Source organism: Lepisosteus platostomus, chromosome 10, assembly GCF_059453375.1.
Source record: "Lepisosteus platostomus isolate fLepPlt1 chromosome 10, fLepPlt1.hap1, whole genome shotgun sequence".
NCBI classification, from domain to species: Eukaryota; Metazoa; Chordata; class Actinopteri; order Semionotiformes; family Lepisosteidae; genus Lepisosteus; species Lepisosteus platostomus.
Window position 1 is genome coordinate 43973922 of NC_142620.1, and position 18515 is coordinate 43992436.

Below are 18515 nucleotides of genomic sequence, written 5' to 3' on the forward strand. Positions count from 1 at the left end.
CTCCACCTGCACTCTGCTCATGATGTCATCAGCAGCACGGCCTGACCCTTGGAATGGAGAGAGGCTAATCATTCTGCTGCATCAAAGAGCATTTCCGGGAGCCCCTCGGTGCTACAGTTCTCCCAGACCTAACAGATGTTACTGCTGCCTTTGGAGAGGTTTTCCCCCCATGAGGATTTTGGTATTTGTCGAGCACAAGAGCCCAATATCTAGAAATTTGTAGACATCCCCTAAATAATGCCAAAAATACTCGGGTAGGTTTGGCAAAACACGATTTAGGAGATCCACACTTCAGCCGACACAGTTTCAGATCAGAATCCAGCCACTTCTCTTTATTTAATGCACAAGCCATTGTGGTGCATCCTACCTGTTTGTAGGCGGAAGCAGATGGATTCAGAATATTAATTTTATGTTCTTCCCTCCCATATTACAGGATGCCAAGACTGGTTTCCCGCCTATAACAGATTACACAACTCTAAAAAAAAATGTAAGGAAAGAGAGAGGAAAGGGCTTTCCACACATAGCGCCTTGCAAAAGTAAGTATTCATCTCCTTCCAATAATATGCCATTTTGTTTGTATTAAAAAAAAATCGAAAGAATTCTTAATTAAACATTCTTCTTCAAAACTAAAATGCTCGAACTGAAACACAATGTTGGGTATGTACGAAAAATAGAGTGTTTTCAGTCTGAGCGTTTGAAAACGTACCGGCCAGGGTAGACCAGATATGGCAGAATTTAACAGCCTTTTGGCTACATTTGCCTTCTATTTGCCCTGGTGCAACCCTGTTGTGAAAGGGGCTATATAAAAATAAATTGAATTGAAGAAGACATACTACCATTGAGAAAGGTTTGTTTCATGGTGATGCTAAAACTACTGCATTTTGCTCTGACTGCTGTCTTATCTGTGACACTGAGTCGGCTTGAGGCCTATATAACCAATTTATATACCTCAATCAGACAGATTTTAACGTTGGGCATCATTCGTCTGATACCATTCATCACCCTTTTCATATTATGCGGACAGTGCCTACTTCTGGGCTGCTGTTTCTATTGAGACCACTAGAAAGTGCCTGGTTTGTTCTAGAAATTAAAAGGAAAAGCAACAAGACTCAGTTTGTTTGTAAACAGGAAATGAACTGTATGATAACCGCTTGAGAAAAAAGGAGGTTTTCCTGGTATCAAGGCAAACAACATCCAGAGGAACTATATGGACATGTGTAGACAAACACTTTTTTAGAAAAATGCTCTGACAAAAATCAAATGGATCTTGATAAAACACATAAAAGTGTTTACTATTTTTCCCCAGAGTTTGAAAGAGAAATGGCTTACAAGAAGCTTAAAAACAAGGAAATGAACCAGGGAAACAAATTCCTGTCCACCAGACACTTAGCACAGCTGAGGTAAATTTAAGATACCAGAACCAAATCAAGACAGCAATTTTTTTAATCAATGTTAATACGTCCTATGATCCTTCTTGTCCCATATGAATGTATTGGGACAGACTGCATATTGGGAATACATAGCAAGTAGCCCATTTTTCAATTTGAAAGATTTGCCAGATCTTCACTTTTATTTCTACTCTTTTGTTTTACAGTCTTCTAATTGAAGAATGTCTGGTCTCTACCATATACTATATTTCCTAGTGATCCTTTTGGTCAAAGTAGGTTGTGTTTGGTCCTATAATTAAGTACTTAATTGCAGCTTGACTTTAAATAAAAATATTTCATGAAACCTCATTCTCCTACCTTGCATAAGCATAAACCTCTTGCAGATAAGTCTTCTGTCTCTTCCACACTTTGAGAAATAAAGGGACTCACATTCTAGAAGATATCTTAATGAATATGGTGTCTGCTCATCCCAGGACTTGCAAATCTCAATAAAACCTATCCACCTGTTCCTACTATTTTTTTTTACTTAATCTCTTTTCTACAATGTCAATGGCACTCCCTGGAGAGCAAGGGTGTGTACACATTGCATAAGCGACTGGATTTCTGGGACAAAACAAAGAGATCAGCTTCTTCTTTCTGACTTCATACAACTCTTGAGCAGTTGTTAACTTTTTGGAATAGAGATTAAGATATTACACATGAAAAAACGTCCTGAGACAATACAAATTCGGCTTTAAAAAAATCCCCCTCATCAATGTTTTCCCTTACTGTACATTTTCTTCACAGAGACACTTTCTCGTCCCATGGGTATGATCTGTTATTGGAGCACTGTAAGTACTTCTTTGCACACTTAAGGACTGTTAAATAAGATAATTAAGTTAAAAAAATTAAGTTCCTGTCCTTGTGTACTATTCTAAGAAAAGCTATTCCTTTATCTGTCCTAGTACTCTTGCTAATTGTTAACCGCAATCTCGGCCTTTCATAAAAGCAGAAATGGTTGAAGGGATCTGATTATGGTCACAAATTTGCTGCGCATGCATTTGCAGCCTGTGAATCCCCCTCCCTCCCCCACATAACACTGGATCTTGTCCCATCTTGACATAATTTATGTGGAGCTTTGTGCTGCTTCAGACCTGGGGCTGGTGGAGGGAGAGTTTAGAGTGCTGCTTCGGTGGTCAAATCAATATTCTGTGGCACAGTCATAGCTCTCTGACAATTTAAGGAGTCTTGCGGTTGACTTGATTATTTGATTTTTCTTAACGCAACCAAGTCACTAGAATACATTACAATTTTCTACAAAAAGTAAATACTTTTAAGAGAGTTCGTATACACCTCGCAATATGCTAAATAATGACTTACTCATGCATTGCACAATTTGAACATACATCAACTTCATCTCGACTTTAATTATTTCTTTCTGATCATAAATCCTAATATTTTATTTGCCTTTTTATTGCTTTGACACACAGTGTGGAAGATGCATAATGATAAGCAGCTTCTTCAAGCAGTATATAGTATGTGCTCCTAGACTCATTGCAACATGGTACAAGCAAGGCTGATTCATTGCATTACAGGGAACCGTGATACAGCGGTATTCACAGGACACACAAGAAGGGAAGAAGTGTGGGTCACCCACAACAGAACTTCCAAAAAAAACAGGAAGTTTTCAAGTTAACAGTTAATAGGCAAATAAGGTTTTGGAAGGACTGTGACCTCATTAGTTTCTAAGGAACTGTTTAACAAGACTGTTAAGGATATAATGCTTTATCGCTGTCATTTCTCATTGTACAAGCTAGTACAAAATACATTTGTACTGAGCATTAAAAGGAATATATCACCTATGAATCATGAAAGTACAGGAGGACAACAACAATCTTTTTGTATCAGGTGTGTACTGACATTTTACTGAATGAATATGACAAAGTTCAAGTTAAGTCCATTACGTTGTATTCAGGGGAGTCATCTGTAGGTCAGACTAATGTATGGCCATTATTGGAAAGGCTGCACATGCTGTCTTGTGGGATTCTCTCGTAGAGCCCAGACAAACATGTGACTGTTCAATGGTCTCTAGGTTTTCCTGGTTGCCTGATGTCACCCCAGCTCATTACTAAAATGTTCACTGGGGCACTTGGGGCACTCGTCATCTGTCAAGAAAGCTGTTATTACACGAGTAGCATGAAGACATGTGTTGTCTTGCTGAAATGCTATGAAGTTGGGATGAGCCCAAAGGAAGGGCAGTTAATTATAGGCCAGGACTTGATCAACGTAGAACCATGCAGTCACATTGTCATCAAACAGCACAAGCTGAGTTCTGTAGGTACTAGAGGCTGAGTTCCATACCATCACTGGACAACACTGGACCCACAAACACACACTGCAGAAGGACACCTGTCTAGCTGCTCAGACAAGGCTGATGTCCGCTGTCCCTGTCCCATGATGTTTCTGTCAATGGGCCAGGAGTACTGGAGCTGGTTCTCTGGCATGAGGATTTCAACAGATGAGCCACTTTGCAAAATAAAAAGAAGTTTGGTCATGCCTGCGGCTGAAGGCAACCAATACTAATTTCAGCCAGCTTTGATGTTATGAATTCTGTCAGGTTTTAATTCAATTGGTACAGCAGTTCATAATTTGAAAGAGATTTTGAAAATGCAGGGCCTATCAGTCATCTTGGTTGACACACCAATTTGGGTCACAAATGTACTACCTTCTGATATCTTTACACTTAAAACTCACATGGACACAAAAGCAAAGGAAATTTGCCCATTTACCCCTCTGATCCACTGAAAACTGTGCTGCAGTCCCTTAAACCATGCTAAACAACTGTTTATTAGCCTAGAATCCAATGCTGAGCTGATCCTCTCAGACCCTCTATGACTTTGATATAACTCCTGTTTCCTAGCTTTTACTTTTTGTCCTTCCTGTACCTCAAACTGTTAAAATATAAAAACACATACAGTAATAATCAAGTCTCAACATTTGAACTTTGCAGTATACAAGAAGACCAAAATCTCAAATTTGGAGTCTTGCAGTACTTTAGAAATTAGGAATACAACATGGTAACGCAGTGAAAATACAAAAGGGTTAAAACTCTGTATTATAGACTCTGCATATGCAGGATGGATTATCAAATTCACCACATATTGAGCTTTGGCTTCCTCACACAGACACACAGCTGTTTCTAATAGACCAATCCACAGGAACCCAGGCAATTAAAAATAATCTTAAAGGCCAAAATGTATAGGCATATCTTCCAAAAAGTTCACAAAGCCTGTTATTTGTAATAGATTCATTTCATTCCAGCTCTGTGGGTGCATATTTCCCTATCAAATATATTTTCCTTTATCTCCTACATGCACAGGGTCTCTTGCCAAAGGGATGTGGTGTGGATTGTAACTTCAAGAGCAGCTCCCACTCTAACTGCAATGGTCAATTACATTTCATGGTTTTGCGAGTGCTAAATATCCACACTCTTTCCCCAGAAAATGTCCGCAGAACAGAACAGATTGGCATCAGCTGTTTCTAGCTCATCGGAAAGCTGTCAGGGAACTGAGATCCTTTTTCGGATCAAGAAAAAGGGTGGGATTTTGAAAAATCAGAGCAGGGCCTCCTAGGTGGCTCCGTGAGTAGAGGTGCTCACCTGAACACAGGGTTCAGGTGAACAGAGCCAGGGTTCAAACCTGGGTCACATTCCTCCAGTGACGATGCACAGGTGGTAGAACACCACTGAGGGGAAAATGGGAAAAGTTAGCTCTCTCTCGACTCTAACTGACTTCTTTGGCACTTGGCAGTGAGGGACTTTCCAAGTGGCACTGAATGTCTGGTAGGCATTAAGAGACAAGTGGCTCAATCGGTGTATGTGTCAGAGGAGTCCGCCTAGACTTCCTGTCTCCCCCGTGTGCGGTCACGGGGTTTGCAGTTGAGCGCTGGGATGTGAAACACACAGAGCTGTCTATTCCAAATGTAGCAGGTGTAACAAAAAAGTCGATTCTAGATTTGAAAAACAAAGCCCAGGCTGACACTACACAGAAGAAACACATTAAATCCGCTTCTAAGTACAGCTACACTAGAAGCATCAGTAACAAAGTGCCAGCAGACAGCTGACAGGTATTAAAGGGGCTACACTAACTCAAAAGCATTACGTCACTGTGGTCTAATGGTATTTTCCCAGGCTGTATTCTGGTGTTGCATACTGGTTAAAATGGAACAATATTCAAATGAGATCTGAGCTCAATAAGAATGCACAATATACATGCTGTATATACACAACATATTTTTTCATGACACTTGTTATACAGTACATATTATCCATCTTGGCAGAAATGTTGAAGCCTGAAGGATCAGCCATCATCATCAGGTTAATCAGGGTCATACCAGGCATTAAACCAGCAGATTTAAATAGGATATTTATTCTAAAAAGGCTAAGGACAGACACAGTAAATAGAAATATCCTGGTTTGACACTTTCCACCCCTGAAAAGTTATTAGCCTCAGTTCTGCTGGCCAGAATCAAAGATAAGACAACAAAACAGTTCCACATCCACACATTCCAACCCTGATAGCACTGGTCTCTTCCACACTAATTAGGCAGTGCCCTGCACTGATCTCAAGGTTGCCTTCAATTCTGTTAACCATAACACCAGTTTACTGCAAATGCCTGACACTGACAGACACCATCAGGGCTGTTTGTGATGATATAGAGTCCTCAGCAAGCTTGAGCATGACTATCCATAATAATAATAATAATAATAATAATAATAATAATAATAATAATAATAATAATAACAACAACAATAATAATAATACTATTAATAATAATAACAACATCACTTTATTAACCCTTTACAATTTATAGCATTAGGAATTATTTTTTCGCATACCCCAGCTTGCTCTCCATGAGACACACAGGTGGGGAGAGAGAAGCTTGGGGTCAGAGCGCAGGGTCTGCCATTGTACAGCACCCCTGGAGCAGTTGGGGTTAAGGGCCTTGCTCAGGAGCCCAACCGAGTAGGATTCATCTGCCAGCTGCGGGATATGAACCGGCAACCTTCTAGCCACAGGCAGATCCTTAGCCACAGAGCCACCGCTGTATAACAGTGCACTTGTAAATGTGACCAGATCATTGTAACAGCATAGCATACTGTAGCTAACAGAACAGCTAGCCACAGGCACAGATCCTTAGCCACAGAGCCACCGCTCCGCCCCTGTGTGAGACCATGTGAGACCAGGCTGCACTGTTGGTCTGCATCTGCTGCTTATTTCAGTGGACTAGACCCTGCAGCAAACATTCATGAACTGTACACCAGGAGCAGTTCTACAGCCAAGATGTGTTGCTCCTTGGACTCGTAATAATGTTAAACGAATCTGTGCCATCAACACTGAAATGGCAAAATCCAACATGTACTTTGCCTGCAATCCTACAACATAGCAGTTACTATGTTGAATGAGGTAAATATTAAAAAACGAATACATACAGTGTTAATGTATGAAATTGTTCATCAAATACATCTCGTTCTCCAGTTTCACAAAAGTGTCCTGCAGCTTGACTAACTACCATTGAGCTGCCTTCAATAATTGGAAGCTTTAGATTAATGGTACGGATAATGGGTAGACCGCATTTGCAACTCCAACGTCTATCATGAAACAGTGAATCCAGCAGTGTCCTGAGCAGTTGGAGACGGGAGGCTCCTGGTTTGTTTTTAGATGGACACTTTGGCTAATCTAAATATCACCCTGCAACCCACAATTGGCAGCCCACTGAAGCTAAGCAGGTGTGAGCCTGGTCAGTACCTGGATGGGAGACCTCCTGGGAAAAACTAAGTTTGCTGCTGGAAGAGGTGATAGTGGGGCCAGCAGGGGGCGCTCACCCTGTGGTCCATGTGGGTCCTAATGCCCCAGTATAGTGACGGGGACACTATACTGTAAACAGGCGCCGTCCTTCGGATGAGATGTGGTCATTAAAAATCCCAGGGCTTTTCTCGTAAAGAGTAGGGGTATAACCCCGGCGTCCTGGCCAAATTTCCCATTGGCCCTTACCAATCATGGCCTCCTAATAATCCCCATCTATGAATTGGCTACATTACTCTGTTCTCCTCCCCACAGATAGCTGATGTGTGGTGAGCGTTCTGGCGCACTATGGCTGCCGTCGCATCATCCAGGTGGATGCTGCACATTGGTGGTGGTGGAGGGGAGTCCCCATTACCTGTAAAGGGCTTTGAGTGGAGTGTCCAGAAAAGCGCTATAGAAATGTAAGCAATTATTAATTATTATTATTAATCTCACCAGAACTCTGCATACAATCATCAACAGCCTACTGCAAGCCTGGAGACAGCCCCAGACAAGACCACTGTTAATAGACGCACAAGGCTGCTGACCTCTGACTTCACAATGTTGACCTCACTCCTCCCTCTGAACTGCTGTGTAGTGGGGCTGATAGTTTAGACTGGCTACAGTGTATCACCCAGTATGGGCTATCGACCCATCCTACATGCAAAGCCTCTTGGGACTCTTAAGAAGGAATACAGTTTTCTAAAACATATTCTTATCATTCCATGTTAAACTGATATTCATGAGGAATACAGACTGATAACATTGGCCGATTGATACAGAAGTCAGCCTCTACATGTGCTTGTCAAGATGGAGAGGAACGGCATAAGCATCACAATTGTACAAGTGACAACACAGAGCATTACACTTCATTAAGTTCTTCAACTGCTTTTTGCAATTACAAACAGATTGCACTTTGCAGATATACTTTTTTTCCCTTTTTAAAAAGAACCAGCTTAATACAAAGGATACACATTCCTGAAGGCATCATATAGAAATCAAATGTATCTATCAACCCTAATATTAATAAATCTAAGCTAAACACTGCGAACAAAACTACTGTCTTCACCCATGGCACTTGTATTGAATTTCACATAAACAAAGGCAACTTATCAAGCCAACAATATTTAGAAACAATCATTCTCTACACATCCGCTCAATCAAGTCTGAATAAGATATTATTATTTATGTAATAGTAGGAACACTGAGCCATCTACTTGTGAATTGACAACATTTACTAGGTTACTTCTTAGTGGTGGAGATTGTACCATGGAGCAAACCCATCCAATTTTGGGAGCACGGTGACGCAGCTCTTTTTTTCTTTTCACAGCGTGGGGCCTATGTCGCTGGTGTTCTAGGAAAAGAAGACATACCTCCAGCATACTCCCTGTCCAGAGGAGGCACATCATCCGTGACGGAGAAGTCCAGAGTGGCTCCAGCGATCTCCACCATGTCTTCGTCACTTGTGCCACTCTGCAGGCTGTTGAAGCTCTCGCCGCAGTACCCTTGATTGTCCATCGTCAGCAGCAGAGTCCTGTAATACACCCCACCAGTTACTGTACAGAAACCTGGTAAAGACTTCTGCGACAGGTGCCTATCTTTACAGCAGCAGCTGTCCCTAGCCACAGAACTTTAGACAAAGGTACCTAAACGTTTCTACTGAAGGATCCTAAATAATTCACTGCCTATCTTTTGAAGGGGGATAGGAGGTTCAGAGGTCTTTTTGGTCTTTAAGAAGGTTATGTGGTCTTTTTGAGTTTACCTAATGATCTTTGGTCTTCCACAATTCTCTCTCACACTCCAAATGTTGGAGCACTTGCCAAGGATCAGATGTCAGATTCACATCTGTCTTTGCCTCATGGTTTGCCCACAGGAATGGTCTTAAACACCGGTTTAAATGCTTTAGAGTGATATAGGAAAGGGATCAAGGGGACTGACTAGTGGGCAACTACTATATGAAAAAAATGTACTGTCGCACAAATCATGAGGGCAGCCACATTTATGTGACACAAGAGATAACTTGTGTTCTGCATTAACAGACTGGATTTTAAGATGTCTGATGTCTGCTAGGATCTGGAATAAGAATATCTAGTTGTTTCTGTGTTTTATCTTCTTTTACATCTTAAAAAAAGTATGAACTGGTATGAATTGACCCCAAAAAGGTAAATTATAGTGTGCAGATCTTACGGTCAGTAATTCAGGACTGCTGTAACTTTGCATGCCCCAGGTTGCATTAGAAATTATCCCAATTGCAACATACCCCTCCTATTAACTGCTGCTACATTGATGTTCCTGAAAATTAAATTAAACCAACTGTTTAGACTAAGAGAGGTAAAAGTCCTAATTTAAATTAAGTAATCTGAAAATGAATATAAGTAACCTCACTAAAAGCTGGCTTTGTTCTTTTATGAAAAACATAGATAAGACCAAATAAGATAAGATCACTTTTTTGGCCACATACAATTTCTTGTATCAGGAATTTGTCTTTTCACATACCCCAACTTGCTCTCCATGAGACACACAGACAGGGAGAGAAGCTTGGGGTTAAATACACTTTAACCTGATATAATGTATGCATTTAAGGTAAAAACCTACACACTTACTTTCTCACTGTAAGCTCTCTAAAATTTTGTCCAGTGTTTTTAACCAGTGTCTTTACTGGATAACAATCATACTCATTGTTCACCATACACTGACATTGAAATTTGACATCTGTAAATGTTTTAAACTAGAGTGTAGTAGTAGTGTGTACAAGAAGACAAAAATGTCACAAAATGAGCTCCAGGCTTAATTACTATGTTAAATATAATTTTACAAAAACATTTTAATACAACTGTTGTACACAAACACAGCAATTCAAACTAATGATCATTGTCAACAGCTGAAACTGTGCTTATGTTAATTTAACCCTTTTAAAGCGCAGTTGTCTTACTAATGTGAACAAGCTTCTTTGACCAAAGCAAAAGTAAGCAGTTATTTCAATAGCCCTAATTAAACATCAGTTATTACTTAAAACAAGTACAAAACTCCTAATTGGATAGGAAAAAAAGTCATTACTAGAGTTTTGCCAGTTAGCTAAGGGAGGAAAATATTGTTCTTACAGATATGACAAGGAAGAACATTTATTATTAACCAACATCCCATTCAAATATGAAACAGGCTTTCCTACAGACCTCTGATGGGTCTTATCCTGTGACTTCTGTTTTGTTATGGTTCCTCCTTAGACACTGGTATTGAGAACTTGTGGTTTATTTGTTCCTATAACACTTTTTGGGAAGCTACTGTGTTTGCTTAAAAACATGATGTGGTATTTACAAACTACACTGTACTAGTGTGCTCATCTTCTGCAAGGCTTTCAGTTACGATGTTTATCCTCATCAGTGATGCATTCCACCGTCTCTGCCATTCAGACGTGGGCACTGTATTTCCTGCTGGAAATATACAGAAACTTCCTAATCTTAAATCCTGTTTGGATTATTTTTCCCAGAAGTGCTGACTAACCTTTTCAGAATAATGAGGTTATAAGCTTTAATAGAGTAGTTCTGTTCCACATTAATTCATGTCTGAATGTGCTTCTCAGCAAACTGAGAGAGATTTGAGGCACAGCAAATTGCTATTTGTATTGGAGGCTCTGACAACAGTGGCCCTACTGACCTACACTTGTACTGAGGATGAACATCTATTTTACATTGCATCTTTCATGTACACTATCTCAAATTGCTTAATTAAGAGAATTAATTGAAATCATCAATAAACAATAATAAGAGAATAATAAGTATAAAACAAGCAACAAGAGTAACAAAACCCAATTATAAAAGGGAGCACAAAAATACGTTTTATTTTTTTCCCCCCCAATGTCTTGACTTAACTCTTGTCCCTTATGACCTTCAGAAGGTCGTTTGCCAGCCTTGGTTCTAAATAAGAAAAGATTCAATAGCTGAATGCATGACACCTCAGTCTGGACATAGGTAAAAGGCCAAAGGCAACGGTAAAAGCTATACCATAGCAGTTTATGGTACAGATGTAATTTGGATGTATAGTATAGCTTTAAATGTATAGCTTTAAATGTATCACTAAATTCCACTGTGAGCCAATGGTGACATTTAAGTCTTATTAAAATTTGGATAGCTCAGTTCTCAGTACACCACAGCTTAAGACCAGACTTTAAACCTCTAGCTAGCAAAACATTACAGCAGGAACTAACAGGGTGTATAGGCATCTCTGCACTTGCCTGAGTAAGACAGGAGTGAACAGCTACCATACTGTACAGATGGAAAAACAGCCACTTTAGTAAGTGAACATTAATACCATGTTTGCAAACTACCTGAGCCAGTGGACACATACAGATGTTACGCAAATCCAATCCTTGTGTGACATCTGATATTAATGTATTATTATTATTATTAAGCAATGCACATTTCCAGTTCCCTCCATTAAGTGAGATCTAAATCATAGCAAGGACAGCCTTTAACATCTACAATCTTTTCTAGTCTACTCTGCAATGCTGGGTGATTAATGGGATCTAATGCAGCACTAAGGTTTAAGATAAACTGTCCAGGGTGTATCTTGGCTTCTGCCCACTGCTTGCTGGAATAGGCAAAGGCTCACCCATGACCTTGAATTATATAACGCGGTTAGAAAATGGAGGGACGCGTTTAAGACCAGGATGAAAACAACCAAAATGTACATTCATCTGGAAAACGCTCAGTGAAGTATGACAGAGGAGCTCCACCAAATTCTAGTTGAATCAGTAACCTGTGTGCACAAACTATGAACCAACATCTGATGCTGATAGGCCTGGGTATTCTGTACCCATAAAACAAAACACTTTATTTTGGGCAGTAAACAGCAACCTTGTACCATGCAGTTACAACCACTGCACATTCCAGGCCAAACCAGATGCATGTTGCTGATAAACAGCACCGGACAAAGTGACAGTAGGCCACAAGATGAACGTTTAGAGTAAGATATTCAGAGAGAAAACATAATCAACTCCGTGAGATTATGACCACTAACTTCTTTTTCCTGTATCAGCTGTTACATATCACTTGACAAAACACAGAACCATTATACAATATATAATTTTTCAGTAAAGTTGTAGTGTAGTCTTGAAACACTACATAGGCATCGCAGCCATTTAATTTTGTTAACAAAATTTACCAACGCAACTGAACCTGTACACTGCTTAAAACAACAGGAAGATTATGAAATTGCACTTGAAATTACTGGAATTTTCCCGTTTTCCAAAAGGGGTTTAGTGGAGTATTAGAATGCATTTAAGTTTTCATAACCACATGACCCTATGTGGGCAGTAATAAAGATGCAGCATGTCCTCTTTTAATTATTTAGTTAGACTGTAATCGAGTCTTCCGACTTTAAAAACGACGATGTTACGGTTTTTTTTAATTTACTCTTTCCGTAGAACCAAAGTGCAACATTGGTTTCCTGTAAAACAGGTTTCATGTCTTTAAAAGGGCCTAACGCGCAAATATTGGATTTCATTCACAATCCGTTCCTTCTTGAAGGCAGTGTTTTTGTTTTTGACCCTCAGTTTAACAAGCTGACTTGTAGAAACTACTGGAATTATCCGAGTTACCCATTAAGCGAGGCCAGCGATAACGGCGTTCATCTCGTCTCGGAGTCTCGGATAAAACGCTGAGACACAGCGTCACTCCCCCCAGCCTCTTCCGCAGAATGAAAAGCCACAAATGGCCATCTTCACCCAAGACCAAATTCAAACATCCACTTTCTGAACACAGTAACCTGTAACACAGGCACTACTATCCTCGTTTTCGAGACGCCGTGTCTGCTTTCCTTCACACGTAACCACAAACGTAATATTTTGCCTTTCTCTGTGCATAAACTCACATTTGTACAGTATAAGCCTAACCTATCAATGATTAATGTTTCATGCGCCTGGATAGCCTGTAGAAAATGTCACACCAACACACACGCACGTTTGAGCACAGCACAAGCTCAAAGAACAGATTTCCAAACACACACACACACACGGAAAAACAGCAGGGACAGTTTACATAATCAATACAGGGCGAAAGACCACCTGATGAATCACAAATCAATACCTACAGTAGGGCACTTGGGTAACGTTAAACGGGTTAATCACCGCAGGGATTGAATCCTAATTTACAAACGCCAGTTGATGAACCACCAAGAGCTGAAAAGTTTAAAGCCCTGACTGCTCAGGACTTGTGTAAACTCTCTGATACCCACACGCCTGATTCCTCCGGCTACCTGCTGTCTGCAGGCACAATCCCGTGAAATCTGACTGGGAAATTAAAGGAGGGAGACAACACAGATAGCGGCAAAAAATTATACAATTACGAATAAGATCCCTTTCCAAAACCCCATTTTACTTTGCAGCTGTTGTCCCCAATTTTGAACCTTTCTTCGCTCTTCCTGAAACACCATTCACGCCACTATAACTGCAGGGCTCTTTTTAAATTAAAAATCAAACGGGGCAGGGACTCAGCGTGGGATGTGATCCCACTTGTCATCATTCTGAAACACAGTTTACCCCTGCTTTAAATTTCAGGTCTGAAATGTCACCCCTGCAGAAACAGAGAGAGAAGCCACCCACCTGCCCGGCCTGCGAAGCGAGTTAACCTGCTGTCTTGTGACTCGGCTTTCAGATCCGCAGGCAGAAGACACAATCCTCGTTGTCTGGTGCCTTTACAAATGTCTATCATATTCCTTTCCGAGAAGGTGTTTCCTCCCGTCTCCAGGCCACTTTGAGGACTGTCGCTAGGTAAAACGACACCCTCCTTAGGCAATAACGAATTGATGTCCCAATTCCTGAGGAATCCCTCTCGGCTGAGTACAGCAGGGCTCTGCGGGATTTGCGGATTTGCACTGGGTTTCCTGTCAGGGCAGGGAGCCGATCACAGAGCTGGCGATCGTAGCTGTCAGGCAGAGATCGGTTTCTCTGAATGCCAACATAATGCTGTCTTTCTCAGTTTAGGCATATGGCTTCAGAATGTTTAAAGGAACAGGAAAAAATGAAGCTTTGGTTTGACTTTCTAATCGGGTCCGAATTCAAAGTACTGTGTTGTGTCCGAGGAATGGTTAACGTCACAGTCAGAGACCACTTTGTAGAAAATTAACTTAGTTTTGTTGCTCCAAGTAAGAAATGCATAAAATAAAAACTAAACCATAGTAATATTTCCTAACTTTCTTAATAAAGTACTACTTAATGCAAGACGAAGAGAAAAAACGTTCAACTACAAAGAAACATGACAAAAATTAATCATTTTGTATTTCCTAGTCTACTATATTGTCACATTACTTTGCACAATTTAGGTAACAATGTCAGTGTAGCGAAATTTGCATTTTAACTTTTATTTCCTTTATCAATTGCTTAAAAAAATGTCACCTGTCTTATAGTGTATAGGAAGTAAGAGGAACAACGACAACAGAAGTACAGTACGCTGTTCAACCAATGACAGCCAGGTATAGCATCTGGAAGTTACTGTTTACAGTATATTCTGGCCCTTGAAGGGTTAATTTATTGCTTACCAAACCATGTTGTCACATAGAATGCAAGCACACTATTAGACTTCCTTATGATTTTTGCACATTAGCATTGACATCTGGCTTGAGACTGTCACAGCTGATTGTGCTGTTAAATGTGTATGAATCAGCCATACAAGTAAGGGTGTTTGTGGCTAGCGTGTTATGAATGTTTTCTTTCTGTCATAACTGATCATGTTTTTTCCCCATTATTAAACTCTAGTTTACTAGCATACAATATTGTAACGCAACGGGGGCTCAGGCGGGCGCCCTTGCCGTATCTGGTCGGCCCAAAGTATAGGTGGCTCGAACCCGGGACTTCCGCGTCTCTCTGCAGCGACCTAGCCCCGTGAGCTAAAGAGAGATCTCTCCACAGCCCAGTAGCTGTGGTCCTGCTATCACAGGGAAGGGCGGTGACGTCACCCGCTCTGGTACGCCGGCTCTTACACAGTGCCTGTCGGCCGTAAGCGTTACACTCTCCCCCGCTTAAATCACCGTCCCCGGCGAAGGGCTATCCCACCCCGCTTCTGACACCAATGTAACGCAACGGGGGCTCAGGCGGGCGCCCTTGCCGCATCTGGTCTGCCCAAAGTATAGGTGGCTCGAACCCGGGACTTCCGCGTCTCTCTGCAGCGACTAGCCCCGTGAGCTAAAGAGAGATCTCTCCACAGCCCAGTAGCTGTGGTCCTGCTATCACAGGGAAGGGCGGTGACGTCACCCGCTCTGGTACGCCGGCTCTTACACAGTGCCTGTCGGCCGTAAGCGTTACACTATATAGTGAAAATGTAGAATTTAAATCAAGAGATATGACTTTAAAATGATAAAATGCACAGTGAGGCTTTTTTTTTAGAATATTGTCATTTACGTCACCACATTATAGAAAAGACGTTGCTGCTCATGAATCAGTCCAGAGAAGAACAAACAGATGCATTGTGGGACTTGTCCTACCCTGATAACCTGAAGTAACTGAACATTTTTATGTTGAACTACAAGAAGACCTAATATAAACATTCGAAATCCTCAGGGCCATTAACAACTTCAACACAAACCAGCGGACACAAGAGGAAACAACGCGAGACTGCATTTAAAACCAGGAAGAGGAGACATTTCTTTACCCAAAGGAGTGTGGGAGTGTGGAACAAGCTACCAGGCCATGTTATTGAAATCAATACCGTGGCTTCTTTTAAGAAATAGCTGGATGAAATCCTTCTATCAGTTTGCTACAAACCACTGAAATTGAATCGATGACCACGTATTTGACGAGGTAGGTCTACCTCAGATACTAGAATGGCCTACTTTCATTTGTAACTCTTCTTATGGAATCAAGATTTTGTCATTCTTAATCAATCCCACTCCTAGTTACAACGCTTGAAAAGTCACGGGTAGTAATAGCCATTAGTGAAAAACAGCAGAGAACGTGCAAGGGCTCTACTATTCTGGGGTGAACGGTGATTTGATTTCTGTCAACTGATTTTCAGTAATCTGTCATTGCAATTGACTACCTGGAGGTCGATACTCATTTCTACTATTTCTTCAGTGTTGCAAACATACACAAGCTCTGTTGTAACCAGCTTGCTTTTACTCCCTGGATGTAAAATAAATCACAGATAAAGCGCAAGGGGAGTTCCGAATGGCTGCGCAAACATAAAAGTGCACGTAAGAAATAAGAAAAGGCTGCCACCTTGTGGTTGTAACGGTAATTTTGCAAATTGTATAGGGCTAATAAAGTGATGTTAAATGCAGAAAATATGGAAACACTGAGTGTGAAGAGAATTCTCATTAAAAGGTTTTTTATTGACTCATGATTTATATCTTCTAGACACCCGGAAACCATAAAACAGGGCAAAAACATGTTTGAATATATAGTTAAAAGCATATAACTTAAATCAAGGAAGGTTTATGTTAAAATTGTATAACACACAAAATTGGTCTTAGGTGTGAGTGGGTGCCTTTCCGTGTTTGTGTGTGCCTGCCCAGGGTGTACCCTGCCTTGCGCCTGTTGCTTGCTGGGATAGGCTCCAGCTCCCCATTACTATGAACTGGAAGAAGTGGTTAGAAAATGGATGGATGTATACTGTAACACACTTGTCAGGCCTAAGTAAGAAGATATTGCTCTATACCTCTGGAATCAGTCCAGAGAAGAGCGACCAGATACATTCCAGTGCTTACAAGACTGTGCTGTACTGACAGTATACTGTATGTAATGAATGTAAGAGTGTGTGCAGGTGGCATTTTTAAAAAGGAAGAGTGCAAAAGCATTGTCCTGCAGGTGAATCTCTTCCATTGGCGTTTCTTTCATCTCTCACTTCATACAGATCCCCATTTTGTCTCTTACACCTGAACACCCTGACCTTGCTTTCCCACGCAGTGACCCTTTTATTTCTTCATATTGGCATTTGAAGCTGCATCGAAATGTTTTTCATCGTTCATCAGCTTTTGAAAACCAGCTGGACTAATTTCCTGTCTCCTGCCTCTTCCCCACTCTTGCTTTAACTGTCTGACTCTGTTTTATTTAGACTGCTCTGCAACAAAACAGGAAACTGTAGTCAAACAAACGCTTCAGAATTATTAGGTCTGCAGGGAACATTTTGAAGGGAAGTCAATGGGATTTTGTAAATTTGTTATCAGCTGCTACTCCGTCATCATATCAAATCAAAGACACACTTGTTGCCACTGTTCCCAGAAGGATCTGGTTATTTCTCAGGCCAGGAGAGATCATTTGCGTTTACCAAATTCGCCCTACCCAGCACTCCTCAGAGTTTTAATTTTGTCTTATGGGGCACTTTGGTCCACAGTTTTACCAGTAAAGGCCTTAAGAGTTCTAAAATTTGGATTCAAGTACATGCAATATTTGACAACTTGCAAAGATACGCATGGAGTTGAAATATTAGCACTAATTCAAGAAGGAATAAATGGTGTCACCTGAGGAAGACTCCACAGCCAAAATGTTGTCTCTTTTTTGTTTCAGCATGGAATAAACCTTTACTTAGTCCTGTGCATAAATAACAGACATCAACTGTTTTGTTTTTAAAAACCACAATTATTTGTGGTTCCTTTCTTGAAGAACTGATTCAGACTATCTGCAGTCTGGTTGCCTATAGTTTTTTCCAGCAAATGCTATCAGCTCCGTCACGCAGAAGATGATATTACTCAGCTGTACACAGAGCAAACTACAGACAGAGCATTGCAGACACCTTTGAACCCTATGGAAATGCAAACATGTACTGTACCAGACAAAATGTGGTTTTGAATTTAGATTCGGTTTCGAAATGTTTTCACAAGGGACAACATCAAATTCAACCACTCAGCAAGGACATGGGGACACAGCTAGAAACTGAGAGTGATAATAATAATGAATCATTATAATTCCCTACACTTATATACTGCTTTTCTGTACACACCCCTCAAAGCGTTTTACAGGTAATGGGGATCCCCTCCACCACCACCAATGTGTAGCCCTCACCTGGATGATGCGACGGCAGCCATAGTGCACCAGTACTCTCACCACACATCAGCTATCAGTGGGGAGGAGAACAGAATCATGAAGCCTATTCTTTTCAAGAAATGCCCTGGGATTTTTAATGACCACAGAAAGTCAGGATTTATATCTCATTCAAGGATAGCACCTCCTTACAGTATAGTGTCCCCATCACTATACAGCAGCATTGGGACCCACACAGACTGCAGGGTGAGCGCCCCCCTACTGGCCTCACTAACCCTCTTCCAGCAGCAGCCTTACCTTTCCCATGTACTGACCAGACTCATACCTGCTGAGCTT

The 18515-nt window shown here is 40.9% G+C and overlaps 1 protein-coding gene and 1 long non-coding RNA gene across 2 annotated transcripts in view; one reads left to right on the top strand and one right to left on the bottom strand.

Annotated features, from left to right (window-relative positions):
• clcn5b (Cl-/H+ antiporter 5b) overlaps positions 1-14104 on the bottom strand; it is a 35494-nt gene extending 21390 nt beyond the window's left edge. The window contains exons 1-2 of the mRNA XM_088649110.1: positions 13809-14104; positions 8584-8744 (exon numbers count right to left, since the gene is read on the bottom strand). Coding sequence (XP_088505236.1) covers positions 8584-8728 — 145 coding nt within the window. The 5' untranslated portion in view covers positions 8729-8744; positions 13809-14104. The remainder of the gene's footprint in view (positions 1-8583; positions 8745-13808) is intronic.
• LOC148653762 (uncharacterized) lies at positions 128-8680 on the top strand. The gene is made up of 3 exons (XR_015941745.1): positions 128-536; positions 2175-2218; positions 8541-8680. It is a non-coding gene; the product is annotated as an uncharacterized LOC148653762 (long non-coding RNA).
• Positions 14105-18515: the final 4411 nt, after the last annotated feature.